Source organism: Falco naumanni, chromosome 10, assembly GCF_017639655.2.
Source record: "Falco naumanni isolate bFalNau1 chromosome 10, bFalNau1.pat, whole genome shotgun sequence".
In the NCBI taxonomy this organism is placed as follows: domain Eukaryota; kingdom Metazoa; phylum Chordata; class Aves; order Falconiformes; family Falconidae; genus Falco; species Falco naumanni.
Genome location: NC_054063.1, coordinates 35,192,473 through 35,205,564, shown reverse-complemented (window position 1 = coordinate 35,205,564; position 13,092 = coordinate 35,192,473). Strand labels below are relative to the sequence as shown.

Sequence of the window (13,092 nt, the reverse complement as noted above, 5' to 3'; positions counted from 1 at the left end):
AAGTACCGTTCCTGTGCCTCACTCATGCTTTACCTTCTCAATGAGGTCAATGCAAGCCTGCAGGTCCAGGCCAAAGTCAATGAAGACCCATTCGATGCCTTCCTTCTTGTATTCTTCTTGCTCCAGGACAAACATGTGGTGGTTGAAGAACTGTTGCAGCTTCTCATTGGTGAAGTTGATGCACAGCTGCTCAAAGCTGTTGAACTGCAAGAATAAAATACACCTGTGTCAGAAGGAGCTCCAAATGTGAAGTGATTCACTCTTCTGATTTGTTTAGGTGTGGAGTGATCTCTGCCAGGTTCAGCTGGATTGCTACCAGAGCAGGTAGCCAGAAATCACTGGAGATGTGCCCACAGCAATGTTACAACAGTCCTTGCAAACTGCCTGTTTGCTCCAGATTAATTATTTTAGAAGAGAGCTCTTTTTCTTATCAAGGTCAGCAGTTTCTTGGAAGAGATAGAGCTGTCAATCATGAGGGGACTGAGCTGTCTAGCTATAACATTCCTCTGAACCCACTGCAGGGGGCTGGCAGAACTCACGTCAAAGATCTCGAAGCCTGCAATGTCCAGTACTCCGATGAAGAACTGTCTGGCCAGCTTGGTGTCTAGGGTCTTGTTGATCCGAGTCACCAGCCACTTGAACATGCGATCATAGGTGGCTTTAGCCAGGGCTCCCACAGCATAGACAACCTGCCAAAACAAATCATAGAGCAGGTCATGAGCACTTATGCTTCTCCTTGCTTTCATAGGAGTTAGAGGACGAAGAAGAGAGCTCCTCTTGGCACACAAAGGACAGACAGAGAGATCCAGGGAGTTCATGGTTACAGTATGTGCTCCAAGATTAATTTTCACATGCTTACAAGTGTGTTCTTGTGTCCCTGGCCTGGTCTTAGCCTCCAAGGTCTTGGGATACAGATTCAGACTAAAGGGGTATTTTCAGAAGCCTTGTGCATGGCAGAAGCCTGCAGCACACTTTGGGTAAGACACCAGCTCCTAAGGTTGTCTTGAATTTTCCTCGACTGGCTTGCACTGTTCAGGCCAGGTTTGGGTTCCTAACTGTGATGCGGCTGGAATCTGACAAGATACATTTTTGGTGTATTTGAGTCTCCCACAATATAAGTTTAAATGAGTTTTGGATGAGTATTTAGATAAGTTTTCTACTTTCCAGACCTGAACTCTTCATTGGGAGTGTGTGACTGTCTCTGAAACAGACCCATAGAAAATGGACCTCTTCAGGCTGTGATCCAACCCACATCTCAGATACTGCACTGAACCTCCAGCCTTGGCTAATATCCAGAGCTGTCTGCCAGCTCTGCTGCCAGCTTTCCCAGCTGCTAAGAGCCAATAATCATGGATACATCTTCTCATGCTGCTCTGGGGTCTCCTCCTAAAGCTGAGAGTGAACTGAAGCACCGTTCACCCTGTGCAGAGAACATTGTGCAATGGGCCTGCTTGCAAAGGAGTCACATACCAGCATGAGTAGGGAGGTGTCCTTGGACACTCACCTGTTCCACATTCTGACCTTTGGTCACATATTCATTGCCCACTTTCACACGAGGATGGAGCAACCCCTTGATAAGATCAGCTGAGCTGATTCCCATGAGGTAGGCAGCTTTGTCAGCACCTGTAAAACAGTACAAAGGCATGAGGAGCCAGCAAGGAAGACTTGGGAAGGAAAAAAAAGAAAAAAACCCAAACCAGCTCTTCTGCTGATCAGTGCTAACTATAGTAGTTTTTCCACCTGCTCCAGAGTTCCCTCCAGTGTCTAGTGTGATTTCTCATCTTGCATATTGTATGATGCTTTTAAAGTCTGGAGCTGCTGCCTGAGAAGTTACTGGTTGGAGGAGATGGCCATAGCAGACCTGCTGCACCTTGACAGGTGCCTAACACCTTTTTGAGTCTTCTTGATCTGGTGATAGCTATGTATTTGCTGGTGGAAGCTTGGATTCCCATGCAGCAAATCTGAACTGAACAGAAGAGAGGTGATTTTCTTGCTTATCTTTCATAGACTCCTAATAGCAGATTGTAGCCAGAAAATCACTTCTGTAGGGAAATCACTGCTAGACCAAAATCTTCACTAATTACCAGGTAGCAGCTTTGCGTTGACATTCCTCGGGCAAGGGGAACTCTTCCTTCATGAATATTAACATGACAAGGTCTGATCCAGGTAGTCATTTCTGCTGGATCCCTGCCTCAGCTGATGTCTAGTCACTGCTTAAGCCTTCCAGTTAAGTGACAGGGCTCCCTCTTCTCATCCTTCTACATGCTGGAAAGTCACCCTCTCCTTGAAGCTTCTCCATTATGCCTGGGAGCATAAGGCATAATGCAGCAGGGCAAAAGGAACAGAAAATATTTGAGCTTTGACCTTTCTGAATGTTCAGGTTTGCTCTGTAGCCTGACTATTGTCTTAGATCTATGATTTGCATTGGATTTTCCTAAGCAACAAACAAGGAAAAATTATTAGACAGTGACTGTGTCCTACTTCAACCACTTTTCAGGAGGCTGTGACTTGAGCAGGTCCTTGCAGACCTGATCGTGGCCTGGCTCACATTCTGTGGATGACCTGCTCTGGAAGGCTGTCTCATGAAGTGCAAGAGAAGAGGAGACGAAGGGCAGATGAAAACTGAACGAGGTGAAGCACAGCCAGGGTGTGACAGCCTGTGATGCTGTGGAGGCAAGTCTGACACAGATGAGACCACCTAGCGCGTGCAGGAAAGGCTCTCCTACATATGCCCGCTCAAGGACTAGTCCCTTTGTGCACCTACAGCAGGTCCTAAGACAGCGGGTTGCTTGGGGTTGTGGTGACTGACCTTCATGGACCAGCCCAGGGAAGTTATCACAGTCTGCCCTGGGAGGAATTTGCATGCCTGATCTGGCAGCATGGAGCCAAACTCACTTTCAGTGCCGTCAGCCTCTGCCTGCTCTTCTCGCTGCTTTTGCTTGAACTTCATGTTGCCAAAGTGCATGATAGCGCCCACTATTTTATAGGAGCCATATTTCTCGTCATTGCTGAAGCCCAGGATGTCCATGGCATGCTGAAGAGAGACAATGCAATATATAGAGAAAAAAAATCACCACTCTGAGGTGAGGGTTGGTTCTCCCACCATCTCCTAAGGCACCCTTTCTATCCTGGGGCTCTGAGCAGGGTGCTCTGTCTGGTGGGCACCTAGCCAAGGAATCCTGTCCGTAGGATTTTGAACGCGAGTGCAGCTCCCACAAGATCTATTTGAAAGCAAAAGGGCTAGCCTAGCACCCAAAAGCATGGGGTTTTCCAAGCTGAGGTCTCATCTTGTCACGGGAGCCATGCAAAGTGCTCTGTGCTAGAAGCCCTCCCTAGTGCAGGGAACTACTCTGCCTGCATGAGGCTGTTGACGGACATCAGACTCACTCTGCTCTTCCTTGTACGCTCACAGCATGTGTAGAGCGACTGCCAATAAACCAGAAGGAACTCACAGCTAATTTAAGGAGGGACACAGAAAAGCCAGAACACGTCCCCATGTCTGCCCAGAAGAAGGTTGTGCCTGCCCACCCCCCACCCCACCCCACCCCAAGTCTCCTTCCTCGGGATGTGCAGTCTGAAGGAAGTACACATACATCCGTCGCCATGAGCTCCTCGCCGTCATCCAGGTTGTCGACAGTTGTTACACCCTGCGAGCAGAAGTGGTAGTCGTAGGGGTTGAGGGAGAGCAGCAGCATATCTGTTGGAGGAACACATGTAGAGGGTGAGGCCAGTCTGACAGAGACAAAGCTGGGGCAGAGGGACAACCCTGGAGACACAGATGGAGCAGTAAGGCTTCACCAGCCTTAACTAGAGGGCACCAGCTGGTGGGAGGAACAGCCTCTTCAGGCTCAGGCAGGTCCACACATGGGTCCATCTCTTTTGTGATATGCCTCCTGCTTGCTATCTTGGGACATGGCTTGGCTGCAGACTGATTTAGAAGTGGCCATCCACGTCCTTGTGACCACCAGATAAGATTACTGCTCTGCACAGCTCTCCAGACCTGCCTAATAAGGTATTGTTCTCAAGCCAGCAACAAGCTCAAGAGCCTGCAGCCAAGAGGCTGACCACGCCAGGGGACTGTGCCAGCCATCTTTCTGCAGTGTGGAAAGGTCTCCCGTGTACCGCGTGTGAGCTGGCACCTGGAGGGCAGGGCTGCTCAGAGCACAGGACCGCTGCCCTGCACATTTGGGTCAGCTGGGACTGTCCTGGGGAACACATCTAGGGTATGCCTACAGCCAGGGCTGCTGCTGCGAGTGAGCTGTGCAGCTGTTTTCAAGCTCACCTGAAACAGGTCATCTCACTAGGGTGGCCGAAGAAGCTCAGAGTGGGCTGCAAAACACTTCCCCCTACCCCAAAATGAGGAAATACTCAGCCTGCACATGCTGAGGTCAGTGTTGTACCTACCACATGATGAGCACTCTATGCAAAGCAGCTTTGCAAAGCATGCTCCCACCCTGCAGACAGACCCCAAGTGACCACTGCTCTGCTCCTAGACAGCTGCAGAAAAGGCTTTAGTCTGGCTCCTCGGTCAGTGAGGATAAAGGATCCTGCACTAGATGACCTCTTGAAATCCCTTCCACCCTGAATTACCCGCCAACCCTATGATCTCAGCAGCAGGCAAAGCATTTGAGGGCAGTACCTGCATGGTGGGCTGGGTTTGCTCATTCCTTGTGGACCCCAAAGCTGGCAACAGAGCCCTACTTGTGGCTATTTCAGGCCATCGTGCTACAAAGACTCTGCCACAGATTTGGCTGCCTTACCTTGCAGCTCTGGCTTCTTCCCAGACAGGATCTGGTAGTAGATGTGGTAGCTTCGCTCTTTAGGTTGCTGGAAAATCACTCTTGATTTTTCCAGAAGATCTAGAACCAAATAGGGCAGAGGGGTTAAGGGAGGGCTTGTTCTTCCACGAAGCTGACCCAGCATCGACACAAATAGCGAGAAGAAATCCCTCCCCACGGCAGCTGGCACGTGTTTACTCACAGATGTCAATGTCTGCAGAGGCCAGCTTCCCTGAGGGGCCAAAATGGATCCGGATGAACTTGCCCTGAAAACATTTGCAGGAGATGAGTGCTGGGCTTGGCTACACAGCTACAACTCTGAACAGCACCCAGAAACCTCAGACAACTACAAGAAACTGGTAAATTCCCACTTCTTAAGCTTCTGCTGATACCAGGCAAGTTACTGGGCTCAGTGAGGAGTAGATGGGTGAAGTTCCCTGGTTTGTAACATGCAGAGGGTCAGACAGCATTGCCTAAGGCTTTAAACACTATACAGGCAGAAATTTCACTCACAACAGATAAATCCCTGTCCTCAGACCTGTTCTTGAAGCTAAGCAGTTCTGCAGGGCAGTGTGATACTGAGTCTGCCCACGGCCTCCTGCTCTGTGGTGTGCTGAGGAATCTCACCCAGGTGTCTTCTCTCCCTCCAAGGCACAAGAACAGGCATCAAAGCCACCTGTGGCTGATGAGCTCAGCATCCCACAGCAGACCCAGGCTGCGCTTAGTCGAAAAGATGCTGCTCCTTGGAAGGGGCACCCTTGCCTCTCCCAGCTCCAGCACTTCAGGCTGTGCTTACTGGCCTTCTCAGCTCTGGTTCTGTAAGGCCAGCCATGGGCTGTGACACCAGGGTGATTTTTTCTGACCAGCACACCATCTACTGCACTGATGCAACCAGAAGAAGCTTCACTTCAGCAATCCAGCCCCACCAGGAAGCAGAGCTAGCCTCCTGCTACGTGCCTTTGTCTCATGCCCTACAAAACCACAATGCCACACAAGCAATGCATTCATTGCATAAACACGACACATGAGCTCTCTGTCCTGCTAAGACACTTACAAAACGTGAAGAGTTGTCATTCCTTATGGTCTTGGCGTTGCCAAAAGCTTCCATAGCTGGGTTAGCCTCAATGATTTGATCTTCGAGGGTGCCCTGGGAAAAAAAATAAAAAGGTTGTGTCAGATCCCACCCAGCCGGAGGGGATTTGTTACCAACAACACAGGGAAACAGTGAGTGGGGATCCTGGCACCACCCGCCTGCTATGCTTGTTGGCTGTCTTTAAGAGCCTCCTGCTCCTGAGGCATCTCCTTGTCTAGAGGCAATGCAGCTCAGTTTAGGGTCACCAGAGTTAGGTTTTGCAGCAATGCCCTTTGCGGGCTTCCCCTTCCCTGAACTGGTCCCTCTGAGTATCCAGGCTACTGTCCTTTCTGCACACGGCAGTCCATAGCCCCTTCCTTAGGCTGATAAGATATGCAATCCAAGAGCAAGCACGCATTGTCACAACAGTCTGAAACATTTCAGGCTCTTTGGCTCTGACAGGCATTTCCTCATCCATCAAACCAAAGTCTTGGACAGTTCAAATCACAGCACATCGCAAAAGAGGAGATCCAGAAAACAGGCTTGGTCTACAACTCCCTGCAGCAACAACATGCACAGCACAGTCACAGCGTGACGGGAAAACATCACAGGTCCCAGCTGGCGTGATCTGTTGAACTTACTGGAGGTCTCCAGAGCAAGTCCCAAGATTAATCTTCCCCTAACCTTGTTTTTCCATTCATATTTCACATGCACAGTTCAAAGATAAAGAGACAGCCTCCACCTAACGCAGGCAAAGCAGGACCAGCATTCAGGGAGAGAAAAAAGGCTCGTGCCAAGCCACATGAAGGATAGTGGGGGTTGAAAACAGTAGTAGAGTTTGGTGGCACAGGCTCCTGCAGGATTTTTCCTGAGAGCTTTTGCCTGTGCTCTGACACATTACAGTCCATAGGGCTTTCCTTAGGTGGGGAACACCAGCTCCGGGCTCTGCCCTCCAAGAGCCACACTGTCTTTTCAACGTGGGGCCCATGATTTCTCCCCACCTCTGCAGCTTCAGGCACGTGAAGAGCAAAAGAGACAGGGAGCAGCTGTGATGGTTATCCTTCGATCTGTTATCTTTAAATTCAGCCTGATCTAAAATTGCCTGGCCTGTGAGATTCCATGGGGGCTGCCCCAGGACCCCCAGATTCAGCCCCAGCTATCTCACTCTCAGTAAGTTTGCCCAAGCAGATTTATGTGTTACTGAGCATCCCCCAGCCAAGGGTGTACGAGAGCTAAAGGCTGTCCCACAGTGCTCAGAGAAACCAAGCCCAAGGACATACAATTGATCTGCTGAAATGGCTGAGCCCTTGGGGTGCTGGGAGCACCAGGGACCAAACCGAGCCTTTGCTGGACTTCCACAGCCACTCAGCTGTTTCCTTGGAGCTAATAAAGCACCTCAGAAACACACCCCAGAGAAGGACATCAGCTGCCTACAATGTGGTGGGGCCAAGCCAGTTCAGGTCTTTGCAGAGGGTGGCATGTGCAGGTCTGCAGCCAGGCTACGGTGCTGCCCATGGTAAAGAGGCTCTTCCCTGCCCCTCAGCACCACCACCCTCAGCCAGGCTCCGAGGCGGGGGGGACACTACCACAGAGTGGAGGCTTCACCTTATCTTTGGAGGAGCCCACGGCACCCCCAGGCAAACACCGCGCTGGTTAGAAATGAGCATTTGAAGAGTAAAGATCCCTTGAAGGAAAGGTGGAGTCAGAAAGGTAGAAAGTCATGAAGAGGCAAAACCACCAAAGCTTCAAACTATGGTAAGGTGGGAGATACAAAGCCAAGCGGAGAACTAAATGCTGCCCAGGTGCTCCCAGACCCGAGGCAGAGGCCCCACACAGGCTTTCCTCATCACCCCGCCATAGCTCTGTGGTGCAGCACAACTCTGTCCTCAGCATTCAAGATTAGGAGTCTACAACACTTACCCCAGTTTTAGTGGCAAGAGCTGCCTAGAGAAAGGAAAGAAAATCGTCTTTAGAAATCCAGAAAAGCCAGGCAAGAACCACAAGAAGCATGGTCAGAAAAGCAGGGCATGACCATTTAGTGCCAAAAAAAGTCCAAGAAAAACATGGGAGGATTAAACTTCGTAAGAAATGCAAAAAAGTTGTTAAATAGATTAGCTCAAGAAAATAAAGAAATGCGTCAAAAAGCAAGAACAGTTAAATTCAAACCCAAAGAAGAGTAAAGAAAATAATGCTGAAGTATTGCTTGTCTGATACCTAAAGCAGCCAGTTTGTTTCTACAAGGGCAAAGCAGGCTGGAGCCTCAACGTATCAAGAAGAAATAAGCAATTGCAAGGGCAGCTCAAAAATAACCAGCACCAAAGAAATGCAAGAATCAAAACAAGAGCAAGAAAAGCACAAGGTAGAAAAGGGTCAAAATGAACAAGAGGATAAAAAAAGGAGAAAAGGATGAAAAGCAAGGCTTAAAAGAGGCAAAGTGGGAAATGGTGGGTTTACTTCATTTTTTTAATGCTCCTTAAGAAGATCTGCAGGGTATTGAAGGAGGAAGAGAAGATAAAGAGGGCATCTAAAGCACCTCTTCTGGGCTGCACAGATTGAGCAGCCACATTAAAAAAAAAAATCCATTTCCCCTTGAGCAAGATGATTTCAAGCCTTGCTTGTTCAAAAGTCAGGGAAAAGCCAAGCCCTGGGTGGGTCAGACCAAAACACGCTTCCAAATGCAAAAAGTTGGGGGAAGGAAAAAAAAAAGAGGTAAAAAGAAGAAGGAGGGAAAGGGGAAAAATAAAAAAAATAAAAAAAATAAAAAAAATAAAAAAGAAAGAAAGGAAGAAAACAGCAAGAACTTGTTTCAAAAGAGGGTCTTACTAATTTCTTGCCCGGTGTGTCGCCCAAGGCTGCGACAATGGCAAAGTACTGAATGACCCTCTTGGTGTTTACAGTCTTACCAGCACCAGATTCTCCGCTTAGAGTAACAGAAATACACAGATCAAGGACATGAGGCAAAGAACAGACAAAGCTTCAAACAGAGACCCTGCCGCCCCGCCGCCCCGCTCCTCATGCCAGGAGGGAGAAGCAAAGCATCGGAGGGGTGGGGAGGCTGGCACTCTCAAAGCCCTCACCCTGGGGGGTACGTGCCTGCCTCTGGGGCTTGTCTTTGGAGCGAAACCCAGCTCCATCCTCGCTGCAAGCCCGCGCCCTGCCCAGCTCCTCGAGGGTGCGGCGGGGGCTCAGCTGCCCACCGCAGAGGCTGCGGGAGGTGCAGGCACCCACCGGCGCTGTACGGCCCTGGGGCTTCGGCTGCCCGGCGTCAGCCAGGAGCCAGCCTCGCCTGCGCCCGCTCAGGTCGTTTCAGCACAGCCCGCTTTGTTGGGGGTCCTGGAGACGTACCAGGGTGTACCCTGCCCAGGCGGGCCCCGCTGAGCTCATCCCTATAGTTAGCTGCTCTCCCATTGTAATCCCAGATGACAAAGAGCCGGGGGGAGGTGGGGGGCAGAGCCGCCACCAGCCACGTGCCAAGCATCTCTCCACAGCCCCTGCCTTTCCTAATTAGGCTATGGCCGAGGCTAAAAACGTCCGTGGCTCCTGGCAGCGGCGTAGGGTCCTTTAGAGTCCTTTATATAGCCCTTATCTATATGTCACTTGAAATCAACCTGGCCTACACCCTCCCACGTCACCCTCCTCCCCCGCCATCGCCCCACCGGCCACCGCCGCCATCTCCCTCTGGCCTTGGCCTCCATTTCTCCTTCCCCCTCGCTCCCCAGAGGCCGCCGGCGGTTGGGGTGCCCCACGGCAGCGCCCGCAGCTGTCGGGGTGCGGGGGAGCCTGCCCGCCAGGCCCGCGCAGGGCTTTGTCACCTGGCGCGGTGGTGGCAGGCTGGGCGGGAAGGGACGGGGGGGCCGACAGCTGCCAGGGCCGGGGGGGATGTGGCCATGGGGGCCCTCCTGGGGCATGGGGTGCCTGCCCAGGGGTCCCCCGGGAGCGCAGCAGGGGGGGCCATGGCTGCTCACAGTGGGGCTGGATGGGGCAAGGGCATCGGGGGGCACTCACGTGATGAGCATGGACTGGTTTTCGCGGTCTGGAAGAGAAGGAGCGGGCATTAGGCCAGTGCCCCCCCCCCTCACCCCTTGCCCCCACAGCCCAAATCCCCCAGGCTGGGGGTCCCCGAGGCGAGGGCTTACTGCGCAGCATGTCGTTGTAGGCGTTGTCGGCGATGGAGTAGATGTGCGGGGGTGCCTCGGAGCGCCGCTTGCCCTTGTAGGCTGCCACCACCGGCGCCGTGTAGACAGGCAGCCACTTGTAGGGGTTGATAGTGACGCAGAAGAGCCCCGAGTAGGTCTGCAGGGGGGAAAGGATGAGGGACGGAACTTCCCCGACGCCCCTTCACCCCCCTACCCCACGAGGTGAACCCCGGGCGCCGTCGGCTTACATAGATCATCCAGTGGGAGTAGCGGCGCTTCAGGTTATAGAGCACAGAGGCCTCGTTGAGGTGCGTCAGCATGGCCATGTCCTCGATCATGTCAAACTTGGGGGGGTTCATGGGCTGCAACTCATCCTCCTTCACCACCCGCGTCTGCCGGAGGAGGGGGGACACATCAGATGGACCCCAGTGCCCACTGAACACCCTCTCCCCCAAAACCCGCCAAGCAGACGGGCATTCTAGCAGTCCCACATTGGCCCCTGTCGGTGGTCCTCCCAGCAGGGCTGCCCTCCATTTCGGGGTGACAGGGCTGGGGGAGCCCCACCAGCACCCCAGCCACAAAGGCCAGTGGGGACTAGCAAGCCCCAGCCCCAGGGAGATGGGCTGTGGCTGAGCCCGACTGAGGGGGTCCAAGCCGGGGGGCACCAAGATGTCACCCCACAACATGCTCGACACCCCGTCTTGTGCTCTCCTCTGCAGCTAAAGCCCTGTGGCGGCACAGGCTTTCACGCGGAGAGATCCCTGGTTATTTGGGCAAACAGCTGAAGCCTATACACCATCACTTATAACTGGATTTATTTAATCCCACGAAGCCAAGCACTGGGAAACTATCGCGTTACGTATCTGGCCTGAGTGGAAGAATCCGGATTTAGCAAATGGTCTTGTTAATAAAGATTACATGAAACCTTTCAAAGAGATTTGTTTGGGGTTCTTTTATGGGTAAACATGAAGTGTGTGGTGTTAAAAGGTGCTAGGTGTAAAAAGCAGGAGGGTAGACAGAAGGATAAGGATGGGGTTATGTCTCCTGAAGCTGTTTCTGCTGGAAATGCTGATCCAGGAAAGCAGATACAGTTTCAGATTTTGTAAGTCTGTGACAAACTATTAAAAAGGACAGTTTCAAAAGAGAACAGCAAAAAAGGTTTGGAAACTCCTTTGTTTGCAGAAGCTGAGGATCTTTTAAACATCAGAATAAGCTTATAAAATTTATACTGCCTCCTCAATAAATTTTATTTTGGAGGGGGAAAATTTTTTTTACTTATTTTCCCAGTTCCAGACAAATATATATTCAAAGCCTTAACACTTTTCAAAGATGATTCCTTTTAAATTTGGCAGACATTAGCACTTCTCAGTGCCATTCTTGACTAGCCAAGAAATATAAATAATAAAGCCTATCATTTACTGCCTGGTCAGGTTCTTGCTCTTTTTTCCAGTTTTACCCCAGTGTGGGTTTCTGTGCTGCAATGAAGTTGCAGGGCCATGCGACTTCCATAGCCATGAAACAAGTATTAATTAAGCTCATTTGCAGCTATTTGTACTGGATATTATCTTGACAAGTTTCAGCTGACCCTGGGTTGCTTTGCCTCCCTCCTGCTGCTGGAAAGCGGGAGCCTCACCACTACACAGAGCTGGTCCTACCCCTCTGCCCAGCATCTGTTCTCCCAGCAGCATCGCTCACTTGGCTGCAAATCCTGGCTAAAAAGAGCAGGAACTGGCCAGTTGGCCCCTTACCTCTTGTTCCACCTTTGAGACCAGCCAGGCAGTGGTTCAGCCCTGCAAGGGGCTGCGCTGGGGCAGCTCTTCCTCCCGTGGCCGGGGGCTGTGCTGGGCCAGCCCCACTGTCCCCCTCCGCTCCCTTGCACGGTGAATGGTGTTTGAAAGCAAACCCTCGATGGGGGGACGATGAACCGCTGCCGCTTTTGGCAAGTAACTGGCCTACGTGTCCTGACACACCGCGGTGTGTGTCCCCTCGGGGCATGACTGATTGCTGAGCATGGAAGGGTTATCAGCAAGAGCTCAGCTAGTTTCAGACGTGATCTTGTCATATGTATCCCCCTTCCACACACACTTTATCTCCCTTGGAAAATGAAAGGTATTTTGCTTACTTCCTTATTTTTGGTTTCCACAGTGACTTTGCCACCGGAGCTTTCTTTGATTTCCACTTCAATGTAAGCTTCTTTCTCATCCGGGATCCAAACTCGCTTCTTTCCTGGAGGAGAAAGGAATGGAGAGGACAGGGAAAGGGAAGGGAAGGGAAGGGGACACAAACAGGTTAAAATGCAGGAAACTATTTGAAATTGTCAACTGAAAGCCACCTGAATGCAGTCCAATAACATGGAAGGACAGTGATTATTCCTTCCTACATTTTTGGTCATAGGAGCTGGGATTTCTTTGTCTGCTTCATGTTTGGCAGCGGTCTACTTTGCTGGGGTCAACTTTTAGCCTGACAAAAGTCTGCTGCTTCACATGTGATTGCACTCAGACCTTTTTGAAAAAAGGACAGTGAGAGGAAGCAAAAGTCTCCTCATTTGCCAAACTGAGAGAAGCAAGTTGGGCCCTGGAGCCGGAGCAGTGAGCTGCAGTACAGTGGCGTGGCTGAGCAGAGCAGACATCTCCAAAGTGAAACAGAGCTGGAGAAGGCTTTGACACCAGTCCCTCAGCCCATCTCCCTCAGCCCTCCAGCCCCCCAGGGATGGGGAAAATGAAGGGCCACCTCTGCCTGCACCTCAGCAAACAAGGGGAAAGTCAAGACCCTGCTTTTCCTACTTCTGAAATCTTCCTGCCCTCCAGGGTGCTGGGGGCAATTCTGCTGCACCTGCAATACCACAAGGACCAGCACTGGAAAAGGGATGGAGATGGTCTCTGAAGAGAGCCATGGCCAAGGGGCTGGCTGGGGGCACACACACAGGGCTGTGCCGAGACCTGCCTTGGGGTCTTACCATCAAATGGTATTGTCTGAAGCTTCAGCTGCTCTGTGTAGCTTTTCCGGAGGTATTCAGCAGCCTCCCCAAACTCGCTCATGTCCAGCATAGACATCTTGCCGAGCTGGAGGGAGACTTGGCTGCAGTGAAGAAAGTGAAAGACACCGG

At 51.4% G+C, this 13,092-nt stretch overlaps 1 protein-coding gene across 1 annotated transcript in view; it reads right to left on the bottom strand.

The window, feature by feature from the left end:
* MYH7B (myosin heavy chain 7B) overlaps nucleotides 1-13,092 on the bottom strand; it is a 28,676-nt gene extending 15,584 nt beyond the window's left edge. The window contains exons 1-15 of the mRNA XM_040609254.1: nucleotides 12,943-13,092; nucleotides 12,109-12,212; nucleotides 10,235-10,378; nucleotides 9,987-10,143; nucleotides 9,856-9,883; nucleotides 8,674-8,770; nucleotides 7,771-7,794; nucleotides 5,833-5,925; nucleotides 4,981-5,044; nucleotides 4,761-4,859; nucleotides 3,594-3,697; nucleotides 2,896-3,034; nucleotides 1,505-1,623; nucleotides 540-689; nucleotides 34-204 (exon numbers count right to left, since the gene is read on the bottom strand). Coding sequence (XP_040465188.1) covers nucleotides 34-204; nucleotides 540-689; nucleotides 1,505-1,623; nucleotides 2,896-3,034; nucleotides 3,594-3,697; nucleotides 4,761-4,859; nucleotides 4,981-5,044; nucleotides 5,833-5,925; nucleotides 7,771-7,794; nucleotides 8,674-8,770; nucleotides 9,856-9,883; nucleotides 9,987-10,143; nucleotides 10,235-10,378; nucleotides 12,109-12,212; nucleotides 12,943-13,039 — 1,590 coding nt within the window. The 5' untranslated portion in view covers nucleotides 13,040-13,092. The remainder of the gene's footprint in view (nucleotides 1-33; nucleotides 205-539; nucleotides 690-1,504; nucleotides 1,624-2,895; nucleotides 3,035-3,593; nucleotides 3,698-4,760; nucleotides 4,860-4,980; nucleotides 5,045-5,832; nucleotides 5,926-7,770; nucleotides 7,795-8,673; nucleotides 8,771-9,855; nucleotides 9,884-9,986; nucleotides 10,144-10,234; nucleotides 10,379-12,108; nucleotides 12,213-12,942) is intronic.